Consider the following 20,361-nt stretch of genomic DNA (forward strand, 5'->3'; position numbering starts at 1 on the left):
CCTTCGAATGTTGTACACATTAAACATACACACATACCTAGCACACAGCTGATTGGTGGCTTTGATTATAACTTGTATGTGTGTGTTTTGTTTTTTGTTTTTTGTGTAAGCTCAGGAAATTCTACCACCGTCCGCGTGCGTCGATTTATGCAAGTGGCGCCTATTTACGAAAAAAAGAAAAGTGTGAGTGTAAAAAAGTGTGATTTTTTTGATTTTTTAAAAAATTTTTTGTTTTTCAAAATCACTGCCTTAATTATTTGTTAATAATTTGTTAATTTATTTTGTTATATTTAAAAAAATATATATTATTGATTTAATAATTGTTGTGTTTTTTAGTAATTTGTAAAAGTGAATTGTCTGTGCAATATTCATGTGAATTTATTTAAAAAAAAATTTAATTTATTGTATTTCTAAAACAGGAAGTGTATTTTACTTTACAACAAAGTAACTGAAGTTTGTTCTATATGAGTTTTTTGAACTTGAGAAACAAGAGATTTCTTCTAATTGTAAATTATGGTAGAATACATACTATAGAAAAAAGAAATGTTGTTTGAATAAATTTACCTGTGTGTTCATTTACGAAAAGTAATTAGAATTATTTACATTTTAAATAAAAAAATAATTTTAGAACTTAAGTGCTTTTTTTTATAAATATATTTTCGGTTTGGAAAAGAAAGTTAAAAAGTTTACATAACTTTTTTATACATATTATTATTTTGTTTTTTATATAGAGTGTTTATTGAATATTTGTATTTAATGTGAGCTTTGGTTACGATAATTAAGTGTTTTTTTCTTTTTAATAATATTATTTTTGGGTGAATTGTTTTTTGGTATTTGATATAATAAATGTTTTGTGTTGATAATAATGTGTACGTAATAAACTCAAAAATACAAGACAATCGTGATATTGTCGTGATACATCATGGACGTATTTAAAATTGATCAAACGTTAAGTGGGAATCTTGGTAGTGCACCATCCCCGGATAAAATTACACCAGAAGTATCATTTGATGCTGGCTCAGAATTTAATTTGAGTTTTTTTGATCAACCAACAGAAGATAGTAGCACACAAGGATTTAGCGATCCTGGATCGGTTGGTTCTGCATCGGCTAGTTCACCACCACCACAACAGTTACAGCATTTACATTTAACACCTGGTGGGAGTTCATCATCGTCTGTATCATCACCAGGTGGTCCTGCAAGTGCTTTACTCTTGCAACCTGGTGCTAGTTCTTCTACATCCCAAATTGGGATTAAGCAAGGTAATAATTATTTATAATTATGATTAAGATCTATAATTATATCTTATTAGCTTTTACTTAAGCTCACGTAGAAATACTGACAGATCTTTTCTTCTCGTTGCCAATCCTTGCTTTGAGTCAAACTCAGTTTATATTACTTTACTTTTGTTTTAATTTATATGCTTTATAAAAAAAACAAATCCTTGTATATATCCGATATTTAACAAAATTAGAAAAAAAAATGTTTGAAATAATTGAAAACACTACTTTAAAACAAATAAATACTATCGATATAATGGTGGAGGTATATAAAATGTATTGAGTAAAGGTGGAAGCGTCGGGAAAAAGCCTATTGACGTGACAATATACAATCTTTATGTAGTTAAAAAAATTTTCTGATGGGTTAGATATATTCCAGAGATAAAAAGTAGTTTGTGTCATTATAGGGACCACCAGCTAACTTGGTGTTCAAAATTACATTGATCATTTTGATTATGAAGGATAAACAAACAACTAATAAGAAATATTATATGTGTATAGACTTATCATGTTTTTCACTTTTTGGCGGTTGAAATTTCTAAAAAAAGTAAACATACCTATGTTTTTCCTGAAATTTTTTTGATTTAAATGAAGGTCCTTTTTCATACTAGCTAGAAAAGTCAGATTTATATAGTATTAAATTGTGTTTTTGTCAGACCGAATGAGATAAGAATATCTTACCCACATATCGTTGCGTCTAAATTTTATTCGAAATCCAAAACTGTAACTCTGGTCTCAACATTCGAATTTTACATACTCTCGATAAACGAATGACCAGTGAATTAAAGAAACTTGGCTAGCTATATGTGTATATTACTCGTTACAAATTTTTATGGTGAATGTTTATCATTGTTATAGTATGAAATTAAATTGTTGAAAGTATTTCCAAAAGTATATTTTTCCTTAGTTATGTCGGGCAATATTTTGTGGAAAATTTGCAATATTCCACTAATTTTTTAATGATATTTATTTATATTTAAATTACTTACATTTTTGTTAAAATTGTTCTGATATTATAAAATATTATCATAAAAAAATTAGTGGACACACTTAGGCTATAGAGCCCATTGTGATGACATATATGTGTTTTTTCATCTTTCCGCTTATAGTTTCATTTATCAGCTCCTCAATTTCAGAGGCTCAGTGCACCTCCTTCATGCATTTACCATGCACTACACCAACCCATCACAACTTTTAATTAAATTAATTTTTTTGCGAACCCGCTACCCTAAACATACCGCGGACGGAATTGGTTACGCCTTAACCAACTGAGATAATAGGGCGACTAATTTATATTACTCCCTTTGGAAATGTTAAATCTTATTTCTAGAGAATATAAAATAAAAGTTTAACTTTTAAAGAAAATTAAATGGAACTTTGTTTTTCTCTGGAGATGTTTATATATAATTGTACTTAGATAACTAAAAAATGTTTTAATTGAATATATAACAGTCTGATTTTTAAAAAACGTTTCCACCATTATATTTCGAAAACAAATTGAAACATCATCAATCAGCTCCTTTTTGAGGGAAATGAAAATAGGTTGTTTTACATTCTTTTCGAATGTCGTCATGATCAACAGGATCATCTTTGTTTTTTTTAATGAAACTATTTGCTCTTTCCTTCAAAAAAGCGACTTTTGTTGTAAAATAGTTTTGAGAATTTGTTCATTAAAAATTTTCTTGGAGTAAGCTTGTACAAATACCTAAAATTGGGTCTTTAAAATTGATGTTAAGAAAAGTTTCCTTTTTGTGGCTAAGAACAAGAATCTGTTACAGAAAATATAGTAGCTCCTCTTAAAAAACAAATTAGATCAGTCCTGTTGGATCAGATAAACAAACTTGACTATTGGATCAATTTTTCCATTTTACGATTTTCCAATCCATTTGCAAAATATTCTTAAGGGTGGAATCTAAAAAATCACTTGTATAAACTGACTATTCATGAAGTTTTTGAGAATATAATCAGTGCGATAACAATATGTCTTATAATTACAAGTAGATTGTATAGTTAGAAGGTTTCGTCGCTTAAATCCCCCTTATAGGTAATTTCTTTATATTATGAAAAATTTAAAATAAAGCTCATGGTTTCCGAGATGACTAAGCTTGAATAACCACCATTCTTAATAGGTATTGGTTTTACCTTATTAATAGACATAAATTACGTAAATTGTGAATGATTAAAAAATCTAGACCGTCTCAAATCTTCTGGACTTGTTTCTTTCTCTTCAGATTTTATTTAACGCAGTCGAGTTTTTGACCATCTTATAATACTATATTAAATCTTTTTAAACCAATTTATTATTCCTAATTAAATTTGAATATTTAACTGATATATATTTTTGTAATCTCCTTTTAATTTCCTTTATTTTGATACCCTACTCGATAGGTTGGGTTTTTTTTTTCTTAACGTATTACTTTTACGCGCGAAATCTACCGGAGGAGGGTTTTAAGATGATTATATTGATACCTTAAATGTCGAAATCCGTCAAGTCGGAAGATACGAGGTAATAAAGAAATTTACAAATATATATAATGTACATACATACTATATGTATATACATACATAACACATACAAAACATACATAATTCAAGCAAAAAACATAACCATTCCTTGTCAGTCGGGTAATAAAAAATCCCAATATTTTTGTAAAAAGAGCTGATAATTTAATTAAATCCAAAGTGCGAACTAGAAGCTAGGAGCAGAATATCTGCCAAATATCCGCCACCGCACTTCTTGCACATGGCCATTCTTCTGATGAAATTTTTCATTTTCGCATAATTGCGGTTGAATTTCGCGGATAACAAGCTCTAATATGTGCTGTAACGAGTGCTTGAATTTTGGTTGAAGCCCAAAGAAAAAAGTTCAATGGTCTTAAATCACACGATCTCGGTGACCAATCAAATCCTTCATTAGCAATATATTCTAGTAGGTTAGATTACATAGATTAAACTATATTTTGATGAATCACAATTACTACTTGCAACGTTTGCACGAAGTCAATAGAGAAATATATTTTTTATTGAAATTTAATCATCTTAAGTTTTCCAATTACATTACTTTCATACTCTTGTTGTCTTGTTGTCGTTTGAAAATAAGAAAAAAATAAATAAAATAAAAAGAATATCCGTAATTCAATCATCTCAAAGTAAAGCCGCCAGGTACGTCTAATAGTTTCTATAGAAGAAAAAATTTTTTAATATAAAAATATTATTGATATAAGTTGATATTTTTTTCAAATTTGATTATATTTTTACAGTAATCATGTTGTATAATAATTTTAGTATTCCGGTAATGTATCAAATAAAAACAGTTATATAAAATAATGATAAAATATTTTTATTTCTATGAACGTATATAAATTGAATGAGAGTTTATTTATATAAAATAATGCAAATTAATTCATTCAGCGTTTTATTGATTATTATTACTATTATTATTATTATGGGTATTGTATACATCGAGAAACATCAACAGACATCATCCAATCATTCTAAAAAAATTTTTACTGGTTTTTACATACCTATACAATTTCAATGTATAAATAAATTATATAAACTAGGAAGCAGAATTACAACTTTATAGTCTCTCCAATCACATTTGGTCATTCAAATGAAAATTCGCTTGAGCTATAGTTTGGTAGTAAACCTTTTTCTTTTTTCTTAAGAATTTGATCAAATTAAAATATCATAGAATATCGACATAATAGACAGAAAAAGTCAATTGTGTTTTAAAGTCCAATCTTGTAGTCCACGGGACAGTAAGTGTTTTGTTAAATGATCAATATTTACTTGAAACCAAACTTTCTCTCTATCAATTTTTCCGAAACTGCTACGTTTTCAAATGAGCATGGTAACGGTATATTTTTGCTATCAGTCTGAACAAACGCAGCAGGAGACTTGTCGGACACTATGACCACTTGATAACACTTATAATTGTTAAACAATTCAGAAAAAGTGAATTATATATGTATTGAACAAATTATATATGTATATACAAAAATGCATAAATACGGCATGTTCAAGGTGATAGACAAGCTCATCGGTGAAGTCTTTGGACAAAATATTTTTCGAGTTTCTTATTAAATTATCTTGTAAATGCGTCAAAACTATAAGTAAGTATTCATCAAGAAAAAATTCGGCATTGCATTCAGAATATTTCGATCAAGCTCATTTGAAAAAGCTGCGCTAGAGAGAAAGTTTGGTAGGTAGGTCCTCCTCGCCAAGAGGAAGGCACTAACGAAGTTTCAACTATATCATTTAAAAATATCATTCTCTCGCGGATAATTGGTAGAAAATTGACAAATATAAAGTTCGTGTATGAAATGTATTGCTTGGAACTAACTATGTTGAAGCAAAGAAAGAGTGAATTTTTTAATAAAATTGATTGACTTTTCAACTTCAGACTATCTTTGCGGTCTATCTTAGGCATCTACAAGTAAATAAACTGATATACTTAAGTAATAATAATAATGAAATAATAATAATTCATGATCATTTGAGGTTGTTGATTCGTCTTAAACATAATGTTAAATATTTAAATTATATTTTGTTTAGGTAAACACTGAATAAATCAATGGAAAAGTTATTTTTGTAGACAATGTTCTGAATTTTAAATAATATTTTTGAATGGACAAAAATACAACACATGTTCTATTCAACTATGACAAGAACAGAAGAGTAAAGATATTATTTAGATGTGTAATGAGAGAATAATAATTAATATTTTAACGTAATATTTTATATATTAAAGTACAAACTACTTAAACAAGCGTTTATATAATCAACTTCAAGACCTTTAAAAATGATTTTTAGCGAAATGCCGAAAGAAATAGAGCTATTGCTTTTGTACTGATGGTGGAAGTTTGGAAAACTTTCTTCAAATGTTCATATGAAGGGTTTTGGTATTTGAAAAGTCAAGTTTGTTAATGAGAAAAATCGACCGATAAACAAATGGCGGGGGGATGAACAAGGTACAAAATTTTGAATTTTTTCGAAATAAAAATTCATGAAAAATTAAAAATGTAATATTCGATTTTTTTTAAATTGTGTAATTTTTTCAATCTCTTAGGCAATTGGCTTAGCTGACGCAGCTCTTGCCCTGCGAATTTTTTAATTTACTTTATTTTTGGGGTTTTTTTAAGGTCTTCAAATTCTTATGTCCAATTTTACTCCGGAACATGTTGCGACAAGTTAGGTATAAGATAATCTTGATAATGGAATTCAAGGGCAACTCTAACTATAACTCTCTGAGAGCTGAGTTTATTTACACCTAATATATATTTATTTATTTATTATCTGTTTCCCTATGAACGCACATAGCAAACCAAGGTGTCAAAGGAACGTCCTTAATTCTAATATATTAGTTTTTTTTTAATATAAATGCAATTTGATAAAGTCACACTATCAATGGTTGCGTTTTATATTACACAAATATTCCGTGTCGATATAAATATTATAATTATAATTTAGTAAAAAAATGATTAGAATGTTAATTAATGTTTTTATTTTATTTACTCATAAATGACTTATAATCATATTCCATTTCGTGAACTAATTATAAGTCATTCATTGGTTTATTAAATTTATAGTATTTAATGAGTATCAATAAAAATCTTTAAAGTGATTGTTATTTCTATAAAATCTAAAAATTAAAATGCAAAGGGCTAATATATTCAAATTGTACATTAAGAGCTAAAAATTTAAGAAAATGCACTTGATTGACATATGGATTATTAATACAAATAATTTTAACGACAGTAAAAAAAGGTAAAAATTCACTGTCAAAAACTGGAATGCTTTCTACATGCAGTTTTATAATTGGTCGACGTAACAGATATCCAACATTTTTTAACATTGAATTAATTGATTTTACTTATTATCATAAAAATTATTTTATAATTTTTAGTCCAAATGGTTAATAAAGTGTATTTTTAACCCCCGATCTAAAAAAAGTTGTGTTATAAGTTTGACCGCTATGTGTGTGTGAGTCTGTCTGTGGCATCGTAGCGCTTAAACGGATGAACCGATTTTAATTTTTTTGGTTTCTTCAAAAATGCTTTAAGGAAAAAAGTAATTTAATGGAGAGTGTTCTTATATATGTTTCAAGTGCGAGTTTAGAGTTCCGTACCTGAAAAATTAGTTTGGGGGTTTTTTAAATTTTGTAAGTTTTGTACTTGTTTTTAAGTACTTGTAAGTTTTTAAAGTGAATTTTTAAATGCAAAAATAAAAACAATTGCTAGTGCTTAATCAAGTATACGCCATCCCGTAACCTCGGTCATTCAAATTTCGATGAAATTAGGTCAAATTACTAATTTGGTACATCAATATACCTGCCCAAAAATAAAAATTCTGAAGGTCATAGGTACCTACGTGGTTCGATGAATACCAAAATTATTTCAGAAAGCTGCCCGTCTATAAATAATCGCCTCTAGATTGTTTTTTTATAGAACATAATTTATTCTATGACTATTTAACAATTTTAAAATTGAGGGTCTATTTAAAATGTTTTATACGTAAAAAAATTCATACAATAGACATATTAACAATCTTTATTGTATTATAACTCATATTTGACAGAATAAGAATTAAGTATACATCTTTAAATAATAATCATTTTCGTCTATGAAATAACCTTGAATTATTTTACTAAGTACCAAAGAGATTATTATTAACGTCAAAAATTTATTGTCGAAAAATTCAAAAAAAAACTTTTTTTAGTTAATTTTTTGGTGAAACACCCACGATTTAAACACTGAACGATGAACTTTTTAGTCACCTTGAAAATTTTAGAATTTTAATATATATAGTACAGGAAATAGTGGAACGCGAGTTCAATCTATCAAAATATTTCTTTTACATCTTCCATATTGATGTCCAAAATTTCTTCCAAAATTTACTAAAAAATGATTATTGAAAAGTGAAGCTACATGTTAAGATTATTTATTGATCTTATTTATTTTTATGTTAGCCAGTTATACTGGTTGGGCGGCAAGCATGCTGAACGCTTGAGCCTGACAGTTTATCATGGCTGCTGCAGGAGCTTTCATAGTGGTGAGGGAGAGGAGACAATGTATCATCTTCTCTGTCACTGCAAAGCTCTTGCCATGAGGAGACGGACTTACTTAAGCCAGCCTTCTTTGCGTGTCTTCATCCTCTGAATCTCCAATTTGGAAGTTTTGCTAGATAAATTACCATGCCAAGTTTGGGTTAGGTGTAACCAATTCCGTCCGCGGTAAGCTCAGGATAGCGGGTTCGATTCCCGCTATCGCAACAAAATTAATTTAATTAATAATTGTGATGGGCTAATGTAGTGAATGGTATATGCATAAAGGAGGTGCACTCAGCTTCTGAAATTGAGGAGCTGATAAATGAAATTATCAGCGAAAAGGTGGTAAAACACATATATGGTATCACAGTGGACTCAAGGGCCTAAGTTTGTCCTTCGTGGACAGCCAATATATTCCAACCTAACCTAACCTTGGGAACCAATGCTTTTGAAGTGAAAAATGAAAATTTTTCTGATGCATTCGCAACCGTATCCTATACTAATATTAATGTTCAATAATAATAATAGAGATATTTGTTAATTTGTTATGCGTATTTCGTGGTGTTTGTAGAGTCCTTGAATTACTTCAAGGTGATGTTCATTTGTATAGTTGATATACCTAAGAAGAAACACTTAAGTGAATGAATCAATGAATTAACTTGTTACTATACTTAACTTATGTATGTATAAAATAAACTGATAAAAAGTTATTATAATTAAAAGTTTCTTAATAAGGTCTACAACCTCTTACTTTCATATAATCAATTCACATGTTATTCTATTAGGCCGTGAGCCCATAATAAAACGAAATTTCTATGATTATTTTAGTCTGTCAATTAGACAACTGACAAAGTTTAGTTTGTCGATAAAGATAAATGAGCTCTTATGAGATAAATGAGTTCGAATTTTTCGATTGTCGTGATTTTGATCATTTTGTTCGTATATGTTAAACAAGTGAAATTTACAAAATTTAAAGAACCCCCGACAAATGCGATTTATTCCTTGTAAACCGATTTTTGGAAACTTAGCTATAAAATATTCTCAATCTAGTCGGTTTAGCCGTTTAGGGACTATGATGCCACTGCGAAACACACAGACACACAGATAAACCCTTTAAACTTATAACACTTAAATTATTAAACTTAAATCAATATCGAAGTGATGGTCAAGGACATCAGATTTTTGGGATAAAGTTTTGGAAATATTTTAATTGAAATTATTTTAATTATTCTAATTATTTTACCATTTCACTTTTCGAAATGAATTGAGCCAGGTTTATTTGACCATTCATCTCCATAGTATATATATATATGTCATGCCTTTCCAAACTGAATTGATTTGAAGATCATCGCCAATTTTTTAGTTTTTTCGGGTACGGAAATCTAAGCTCGCACTTGAACACTCTCCGTTAAATTAGCTTTCAAATGAAATCAAAAAAATTAACTGACACTGATACACACACGTAGCGGTCAAACTTATAACACCCCTTTTTTAGTACGGGGGTTAAAAAATAAAATTCTTCGTCAACCCATGAAATGATTGAAAAATGAAGTGAAACTGAAAAAAATAAAATCATCTTGTCAATCAACTCTTCGATATAGATCCTTTACAATTTGTTTGCACGCATTGTATTTGATTTTCGAAAATCGAAAACATCATAAATTCGTCAGACGAATCACATCTAAAAATTCATTTTTCTATAATGTAAAACTTACCTTCATCAGTCCTCCAAATGGCAGACAAAAAGAATAATAGAATTAGAAGATTTACTTTATTATGGACTTACGATCTATTTAAGAGAAATCTGTTGTTATAATTTATTTAAATAACATTCATAAAGTTTTGTTTGTTCATTTTGATTTAGGCAGAAATAAAATAATATATGTAATTTTTATGTCTAATAAATCTTTTAAAAACGAACTTAAATAATTTTTGTATGAAACTTTTATTAACTGAAGAATATCATATCAAGTTTATTAAGCGTTACAAATTACTATTAAAGGTTCAGTAAAAGTAGTAATTTAGTGAATCGTATGTGTACATGAGAGTGTGTATAAAGAATTATAGGCTTTGTCTAAATCGAGTTTAATAACAAAAATGCTCGGATCTTCAATTGGGATTCAAATTGGCCTTAGATATATTTAAAAACCAAACAGACCGCTTTTACAAAATCTTCACATTTCAATAAAACGTGTTTTCTAGTTTCTAAAACTACAATTTATTTAAGTTAAATACTTATAAATTAGCGATCATGTTCATCGAATGAAAATGTTTTCCCGTTCCTTCCACCAATTTTAGTTTCATATGTTTGCACTTCTGTAAATTTGAATGCTGTGAATAGTTTTTGTTTGTTTCAAACGTCAAATGTCTGTTCGAAATATTCTATTTACGATACTAATTGTTTAACTAACACTCAATGCTAAACTTGTTCATTTATTCTCTAGAAATTCTGTAAGAACGATGTGTATAGACTTTTACGAGATAATTATGGCCAATTTAATTGCCTTAGTAAACGAATAATTTGCATAATCGTGCAAAAGCTCGAGCAAACTGTAAGCATTAGTTTGAACACCTAAAAGCAAACATTCGCTTGGTTATAGCCGAAATACGTTTCTGAAACTTGCGAAAAATCATAGAAAATTTTCTCGAACGAATAAAATGTTCAGGTTTTAATATAAGTAATTAAAAGTCTGACACACATAAAGTTCGAACACTAAAACCCCGACAGTTACAGAATCGCGCTTTTAAAAGTATGAAAACAAGAAAATATTTTAATCTGAAATTGTTATGATAAGTAAAACCGTCATTACAGTCGGAGGGCCTCTAAGATTAAACAGATTAAATATTTTCTTGTTTTCATACTTTTAAGAGCGCGATTTTGTAATTGTCGGGTTTTTAGTTTTCGAACTTTATTTTTTTCATATTTTTGTTAATCGTTTTCCTGGGTCTCTCCAGTTTGTTTTCGGGCTTTAAAGTGGATTAAAACTTTGTAATTCTCGGCACTTTTCCAAAACGAACATACGTTTATCCACCCCTCACAGGATCTGTAGTAAAAACTTTCCTAAATAATTTCTTACTTGATATTTAAAAATGTAAATTTTGACTTTAGATACTACACCTTTTCCTATTTCTAAAATTTGAAAATATGTTTAATTATTCCTGATATTTTACTCCATATTTCAATTAAAATTTTCAAACTATATTATAAAATGTTTAAGTATGTACTTGAAAGCACAACCAAATGAAAAGAAGATTTGTATACTGCGTGCAGGTGGTAACGATTCCTGTTTCGCATAAGCATACGTAATACGTATACAACTTCGTAACGATAAATTAAAGATAAGTTATAATTTATTGAGTATAATTTTTTTTCTTCATAATATTGGAATAGTATGTATTTAGTATGTATACGAAACAAGTTTTCTTGTCAAACTACACACATTCCATTCGTTTTTGCATATGTATATTACATACTTATACTTTACAAGCGAAGAAGATGTACTTTTAATACGTGTGCGTATTTTAAAAAGTGTAAATGAAATATGCAAACATATTAACTTTTATAAATTCACTACTTATTAACCACATTATTACGGATTCTGTAATCAAAATTTTAATTTGTTTTAGTTTAATTATTTACGTATTTATAGTGTGAGCACTGTGAACAAAAAAGCATTTTTAGAAGAAATGCCAGGGAGTACCCAAGAGAGGACAGCCTTTCTATGAAAATTAACCAATTGTTAGTTATTTATAGTCCGATTTAAAATTACCGGTCGAAAACTTTTTCGCAAGTTCGTAAGTTTCGGAATTTCGCATAATTTTTTGCCTTCGTAAGTCTTTCGAATTTTTATACCATGTATATATGAAATATATATCAAGGTATACTAAGTTTAGTCCCAAATTTGTGACGCTTAAAATATTGATGCCACGAACAAAATATCTGTTAAATATTACTCTCAAAATATCTATCTCTTCTTATGTCTTTTATTTCAATTAGCACAAAAATTTGTTTTGAAAACAAACAATACTTAATTGCAAATTTTTTGAAACATAATTATTCATAAAATGATTGACAGTTATAAATTATACAGAAAATAGAAATTTCTAAGTTCATTCAACTTTATGAATAACACCAGCAACTAACTCAAGTAATTATTTATTTTTCGTCAATTTTTATTACTAAATTTATATTCTAACAAGTTGTTTTTCTATAAATAATAATTAATAACAGATAAAAATATAATTATTGGTATAAAAATAGCAATCATATATGAAACAAAAATAGCGAAACTTGAAATTAATTCAAATGGAAAAAGAAAGTATAAAAAATATCAGAGATTTGTTGTCAGTGATTTATGGTGACAGTTTCATTTGTAAATATTTCACAATTTCCCACGCGATGAATAGAGATTTTTTTGAATTCGAAGTAAATCATTCCTATTTACATTTCCTATTTTAATCTAATCTTGCCATTTTCTTTATAGGCTTTTGTCCTGATGTCACAAATAGATCAAACACTGTCGTGGAATAAACTTTACTGATCATAAAACAGGGCGAGCTATTTTATATCGAAGTCACCATTGTTATAATTTTATTGTGTGCCATAAACTTTATTGTGTGTATCTTTATCCAAGACCACATAGCTCATGGAACAGGAAGCGAGACGGGTATACGACTCTTCTACCTATTTCAGTTTCTCTTCCAGTAATGAGATACGTAGAAAAAAATGTTGTCTTTCTGTCTTACTCGAATTTTTGGTTGTCACTGCATAAGTTGTAGCTGTCTTACATGCCATGTTTGCCCATGCCTGGTTTATACGTTTATAAAAGTTTAATTTTTCAAATAAAATACCAAATAGATGAAACACTGTCGCGGAATAAACTTTACAGATCATAAAATACATATAATTTACACAATAATATAAACATTAATGTATTTATTGTGTTGCCTTGAACCTCACTCATATAATATCAATGATTTATAACACCAGTAAAATATATTTATTCGATAAAATATATTTAAATCGATTAAATACGAAGAGGCAATACATAATAACAATGTGCATGTTTAATGTCTGCCAGTCGGCTACAGTACGAACGATACGTTAACGTAGGTATAATACGATGGATTAAGAAATCACTTATAATATTTGAATGTTTAAAATGAATGACACTTAAATAAATCAAGGTAATATTAAGGCGTTTCGATACCAAAACGATAGTGTTAACAAAAATTAAGGAATTCCTTTGACATTTTGTGTGTCAATGAATATCGAAATAAACGTCTTCTGTTTAAATTCCAAGTCGATTCTCTGAACGGTTTACGAAAAATTAATTATTAAAAACAACCCTTTTTACATGGTGGTTAAAAGTAATAAATGTAGGTTTATAGTCACAAAGTGCTTTACCACTTACATAAAAAACTTAGGTTTATGCTTTATAATCATGTCAAAATTAAGAACTTTCTCATTACCACTATTTAATAAAATTAATACCGATATATAGTCAAAAATTAACGCAAAACTTAAACCAATCTAAGTGTAATTACATGTGATTCACAAATAATGTTATAGTTATAACACTTAGAATGGTAAAACACGTACATTATTTTGTAAAGAGTGTTGAAAATTTCGTCAATATCGGTTTAGTAGTTTTTGGAAGATATGGTGTAATACCTCTATAAGTGATCGTGTTTATTACGTACGAAGCAAAACCTACTAAACCTACTAAAACGTACAAAATAAACATTTTTACAAAAAATAAAACTGTCGCAGAAGAAATGCATAGAAAAGTAAGAAATTATTTTAAGTTCTAAATCCAGTTAAAAATGGGTAATTTGAACGACGCCAATGAATCGATTTTTTTAGCTAAGGATATGGTAAACGTCGACTTCAAAGCGTAGTTACTGACAAGGAATTTATTCATTTTTTTTTTTGCAAAATATGTTTTTTTTTGTACTTTATTTTAATCATATTACGGACATCTTAAAAACTGCTGTACCGATTTTGATAAAACAATTATGGCACCAACTCGACAGTTTGCCCTATAAAACAACCAAAAACTTCAAAATCGGTTCACAATTGGCGAAGAAATCGGTAAAACAAACATAAAAAAATACATTTAATCAATCCTAGAACTTTCCTTCTTTTTGAAGAAACCCTTTCAGATAATTTTGTATTTCACTTAAGATACAGAATCACCCTATTAGCTGAGTCAGCGATATGCTTAGGGTAGCGGATTTGATTATCGCCGTCGCAACAAAATTAATTTAATTAATAGTTGTGATGGGCTGGTGTAGTGCATGGTATATGCATGAAGGAGGTGCATTCGGTCTCTGAAATTGAGGAGCACATATATGGCATCACAATGGGCTCTATAGCCTAAGTGTGTCCTTCGTGAATAGCCAATATAACCTAACCTAACCTAAGATAGAGAAATTTGCAAGCTAATTTTAAAAAATTCATAAATACAAGAATGCAATGTTTAAATATTCTAATATTGAATAGATTATTATTAATAGATAGTTAAAATTCATAATTGTTGTTAAGTTTATTGAAGAATCACGCGTTTGATATTTAGCATTTTTTTTTAAACTTACTTAATTTTATTCATTTAATAATTGCTTCTTCGGATCAACGTTTTGCAGTCACGTTGTGTGAAATGATGATGGTGATCATCATAATATGTGTAGTAAGTATTCATTTTCAATATTTACATAATTTATTTCTCACTAAATACTCTTATGTAACTTCATTGTTGATCCGATGTGTAATGCAGACATATTGTCATTTCAAAGTATTTCTCTCCTAAACAAACAAAAAAATTGGCAGTACATAGTCGCTTTGGTACTGAAGTCGTGTGAGTGCGACCCCTGTAGTCCACACGACTAACTTCCCAGAGGGGGAAAAACATTAAAAAAAGGTCTTGTTAGCCTTCATAGATTATTCTTCGAACATGTACTGCAGCTTATGCAGGAACGATCATTATCTCAATAGATAATAATAAATGATGTGTTTTATCCACTTTTCAGATTCTGTTTATTCAGTTTTTTCCAGTTTTTTTATTACCATTAAAAAAGGGCTCAACTAATTCTGCTGAAACTCGTTCAGTTCTCAAACATACGCACATACATACACACACACACACACACACACAAAGACATCACATTGAAAAGGTTTGATTCGGATATTACGGCGTTAAAACCGCAGAAATATGTAAAACTGGAGATTTTCAAAATCGACCCCATTACATTAAAAAAAAAAACTTTAATTCTTCAATTCCTATCCAATCGAATGCAATTTTTTCGTTTAATTTCGTTTACTAAAGCCGTAAAAGAATAAAAAGAAGTAAAAAATTGTTTCCCTTAAAAAATGGCATTAGGTCGAACAAATAGTTAGAATTTTGCCTTTGCTTTCTAAAACGTACAATAAACGGTCGTGTATGGGCTTTAACATCATAAACTTTTAGAATTTTGGTCTGAATTTTTTATAGTGAGCTTAGAACAGAATTTACTTCAGAAAGATTTCTTTTTGATTGATTGATTTCACATTATTATTTAACAAACATATTTTATTATCTATACAGGGTGAGTCCTTTAAATCTATAATGGCTAACAGCCCGTTTTGTAGTTAACCAATCAAAAATTGCAGAGTTTAATGGGGGCATTATGTTCTGACATCCGATTGGACCTAGTTCTTCGGGTTGCTTTAATAGTCAATTTAGATTCTAAACGGTAACAGATAGAATAACACTTTAAATTAGTTGAATCTGCTAAAAAAACTAACAATTTTTGTTTAAAACATAATCGAAGGAAAATACGCTTAAAGTATATCATATACTTTTGTTACTAAATTTACAAAAAGTATTACATTTTCAACAGGTTTTTTTTGGGATATATGTATTATATTGATGTTTTTTATTAGTTACTTGTATGTTTTGCGTGTATTCTAATTTTTTCTTCTTAGAAAGAATCAACAAAGATTCCTTGCATGTACATAGAAATTATTGGATTAGGAAAAATCTTTAGACCTAACCGGATGGCCCAAGTATATCATAGATTTAATTTATTAAAAATTGAAGAGTTCGCCACCAAAAAGGTGTTATCTTAGATCCGTCTTCAAAACGAGAATTTATAACGAATAAGATTTTTTATCAAATTCATCGATTAACTTCGTTAACTTGAGAAACACCAACACTTAACATATTACACGTTATTTAAACATTGATGCAAGGTATTGGGTGATTTCTAGTAACCAGTATGTGGCCGATGCCATTTCTCTGTGGCAGAACTGACATGATGGTGGAGGTGTCTTTTCAAAGAGATGTTAGTTAGTGTGTAAACCTCATATGTTCAATTCGTAATATTGATACTAAGCATTGGAGTTCTCTTGTGGACATATAAGGAGCTATCTGCCAAATATTGTCACTACAATTATTAATTCCAGATGACCTTGCAGCCAATCAACATTTATTCCAATATTCTTCTGAATGTTTATTAGTTATTTTATTAACTTTGGTGGTACTTTCGTATCTGAATGTATTGGTAAAAGTGTTGCTTCTTTTGCGAGAGCATCTGCTCTTTCATTACCTCCAATTCCTTCATGTGACGGGATCCAGGCAAGTAGCAATTCTTTTTTACTGATATAGAATTCGAAGCGCTGTTCTTGTATATGTATTAAGGAATTGTTTGAGTTTATATTGTAGATTGGGAGTCGATGAAAATAATTCCTTCATTGTGTACGGAATTGAAAATTATTTTATTATTATTACTTTACCAATTAAAAACATGGCGAAAAGTTTCCTGTAAAGATAATTTTTCATAAAATATTTTAAATGGTTGTTTTATCTTTCCTATTTCTTATTTTCATTAAAATTATCAAGAAAGTTGCGTATTTATTGATTGAAAATTACGTTTTTCTAATTTTTACAAGCGTAGATATATGAAATTAATAATTATTATTATTTATTTTGTATACCAATTTAAATATATCCCCAATAAATGAACTACACAAATGTGATCACAATTTTTGATTGTTATCTCAATAGGTTCGTGATCTTAGGAACATAAAGCGACAAACGAAATAACTTGACAAAGGTATTAAATACAAAAAAATAATAAAATACTTTTTTTAATTTTGCGTTTAGCCTTGATATACGTGAAAATATCTTATATACAAAAACAAATTGCTTGTTAACTAAATTACACAATAATTAGTTTTTAAAAGTATTTTCCCAAAATCTCATATAAGTTATTTTTAAAGTTCAATTTACACTGAAGAACGAAATATTTTACTCTACGAATAATAAATAGAGTGAAGCACACGGGTTTTCAAATTTTTCTCTCACCGATTTAGATAAAATATGTCTTTAAATTAATCTCTTATGTCTTTTTTAATTTGCCAAATGTCTCTTTGTCTTACCAATTGAGGCACACTGAGTTTCAAAAAAAAAAATATGAAAAAATTCTAACACGTTGAAACGCCTTAGCTTCTTTCTTGTATTTACTTGTGTCTCTTAAAATAGTCCAGCAATTGTCCTTGGTGTCCCTTTAAATAGAGCAATGATAATCACGTAACATGGCCTGGTCGCAGTATTCATCAGAAATGTAAAAGAAAAAATGAAATATAAATTCTTAAAAGCTATGATAATGCTTCAGAAAGGATAGGAAAAATGAAGTATAAATGCTTAAAAGTTAAGCTAGTAATATTTAAAGTTTTGACAAAGTTTTAAGGTCTGAAAATAAAATATGATGATAACTTCATTCTTTGATTTAATCAAAATGAAACGAATAAATATTTGCATTTAGTTATTGCCACTAAATAAAACGATATGACATGATTATTTTATTTTGTAAACTAGTGTAATTTTATTACAACCTGGTATCCCTAAAAACCTGGGCTTTATGATATTGAAACTTGAAAACCATCACTTTCCACGTCTGATCCCAAGAGAGCTTTAAATTCATTTTTAATATTGATTGAATGAATATTTAACAAAAATCCTTTATAATTTTAAATTAAAATTATCTGAATTTTGTTTTGTTTTGTATCTATGTTTATCTTATGTTTGCTAATTTCAATGGAGTAAGTTTTGCATTCAATTGTACATAATGATGCTACTCAACTTCCAGGACCTTTGTTCTTTGTTCAGGTCTCAATTTCATTTTAATTGCAAAATATGAAAAAAAATAACACAAAAAAATTATTAATTTGATGTATCGTATTATTATTGATAATATCGCAAGGGTATTTAATATGTATGAATAAAGTACGTGCTAGGTATAAAGATAGCGTACATTTTTTAGAATTAGTTGCTACGAGTCAAAAATTTTTGCAAGGTCGCTACTAAGTCGCATTTTTTACGAAGTTTTGCTAAGCTCTTTTTCATTCTAACGTGAAGATAAGGAAAAAAACAAATACAAAAATCTTTTATTTGCTTAGCAAAACGTCGTGTACGTAAGTAATTTTAATTTTCAAAGTGTAGAACAGATGAAATAATTATTGCATCATAAAATGATTTTTGCATCTGTTTTTGAATTGAAAACTTCCTTAGCTGCGTGGAACGATTTTATTATAATAGTTTTATTAGGGGTCAAAATTATGATTAATTTTAATAGGGGGTTAGTGGTTTGATGTCACCATGGTTCTGATCGTCCCCTCAGAAGCGACATCATAACATGATAATAATTTCTTATTATTACAGTTAAACCTAGATAAGTGGGACCGGTATATGTAAGAAAACTCTACAAGTGAGTATAATTGCCAGGTCCCGTTATTTTTACCTTCTAAATCTAAAATCAATATAAATGAGAAAATCATCCTCTGTAAGAGAAGGTCCCTTTAATTGTTTTCTTCCTGGATCTCTATTATAAGTGAGACTGTTACTTGCCTGTGCTTCTATAAGTAACAGTCGTTAACAGTTCCAATTTCGTGGAACTAGCTAAAAATTGTTTTTGTCTAAAAACTTTATAAGTGAGAAAAACCACTCCCATATCTGTATAAGTGAGAAACTGGTTTAGTAGAAACGCGCCATAAGTAAAAAGCTATTGCGGTTCCTTAATCCTATGCTTATCCTGATTCGACTGCGGTTCCAAAAAACTGTACGTAAGTTTTACACCTAAACCTATCTTGTAACTTTGTAAGCAATATTAAAATTCTGCTTTATTTCGTAGATTCATACATACTTTACTTGTAGTATTACAATGTACATACATACATAATATTACGTACGTACAGCAATAATATAATCATTGGTTCATTGGTGTGTTCACCAACCAAAAGTTCATTGAACCCAACCAAGAGAATTATTTTGCCTTTGGCTATAAACATATATCCTCTGAGTATAAATGTATACCTATGTGTATAAAAATATATTATTATAAATAAAAAAACAAGCCAAACAGTGTCTCTCAATCAAAAAATAATCAAATGTGATCATAAAATTTTTTATTTTGTTGACGGAGGTATTGTCAAAACGACGTGATTGAATTCCCAAATTTTTTTTAGTATTAAATTTAGATAAGAATAATTAATGTAACCATATTGAATTTCAAATTGGTTTTTAATGCTGTACGTTTTTTAACTATGGAATCACCAAGAAAAGGACAGCTCAAAATTATTCTCATTGTTTTTTGTTTATATACCAAGAAACCAAACCTTCCAAATTTTTGCCACGGGTTGGGTTTCTTGCATTAGTATTTTTATTTTATCAACTGATAGTAGATCGTAATAGATTAAGTTTGAGTTAGGAGTAAGTCTTGGAGGATATTAGTAATGAGCGATGCTAATACCAAGACCAAAATCTATACTGTATTTGACTATCGGCCTACTTATTGATCTTGGTCTTGTTTGATCATAAATACGTGCAAGAGCAAAACACCAAGTATGCTAGACAGAAGCAGTTAATTACAGCAGAACCAAGACCAATGTCTTGAGAGCAAAGCTGAAGTCTAAGTGTGTAAGATAAAGACAGTCAAATTAACATTATTTTGGTCTTGGTGCTCATCATTAAGTTTGATCTGTTGTACCGTATTTGA

General features: G+C 28.8%; 1 protein-coding gene across 1 annotated transcript in view; it reads left to right on the top strand.

Annotated features, from left to right (window-relative positions):
• Nucleotides 1-922: 922 nt before the first annotated feature.
• LOC123295293 (ecdysone-induced protein 78C) overlaps nt 923-20,361 on the top strand; it is a 54,202-nt gene continuing 34,763 nt past the window's right edge. The window contains exon 1 of the mRNA XM_044876585.1: nt 923-1,262. Within this exon, the coding sequence (XP_044732520.1) occupies nt 923-1,262 (340 nt within the window). The remainder of the gene's footprint in view (nt 1,263-20,361) is intronic.

Source organism: Chrysoperla carnea, chromosome 3 (genome assembly GCF_905475395.1).
Source record: "Chrysoperla carnea chromosome 3, inChrCarn1.1, whole genome shotgun sequence".
NCBI classification, from domain to species: Eukaryota; Metazoa; Arthropoda; class Insecta; order Neuroptera; family Chrysopidae; genus Chrysoperla; species Chrysoperla carnea.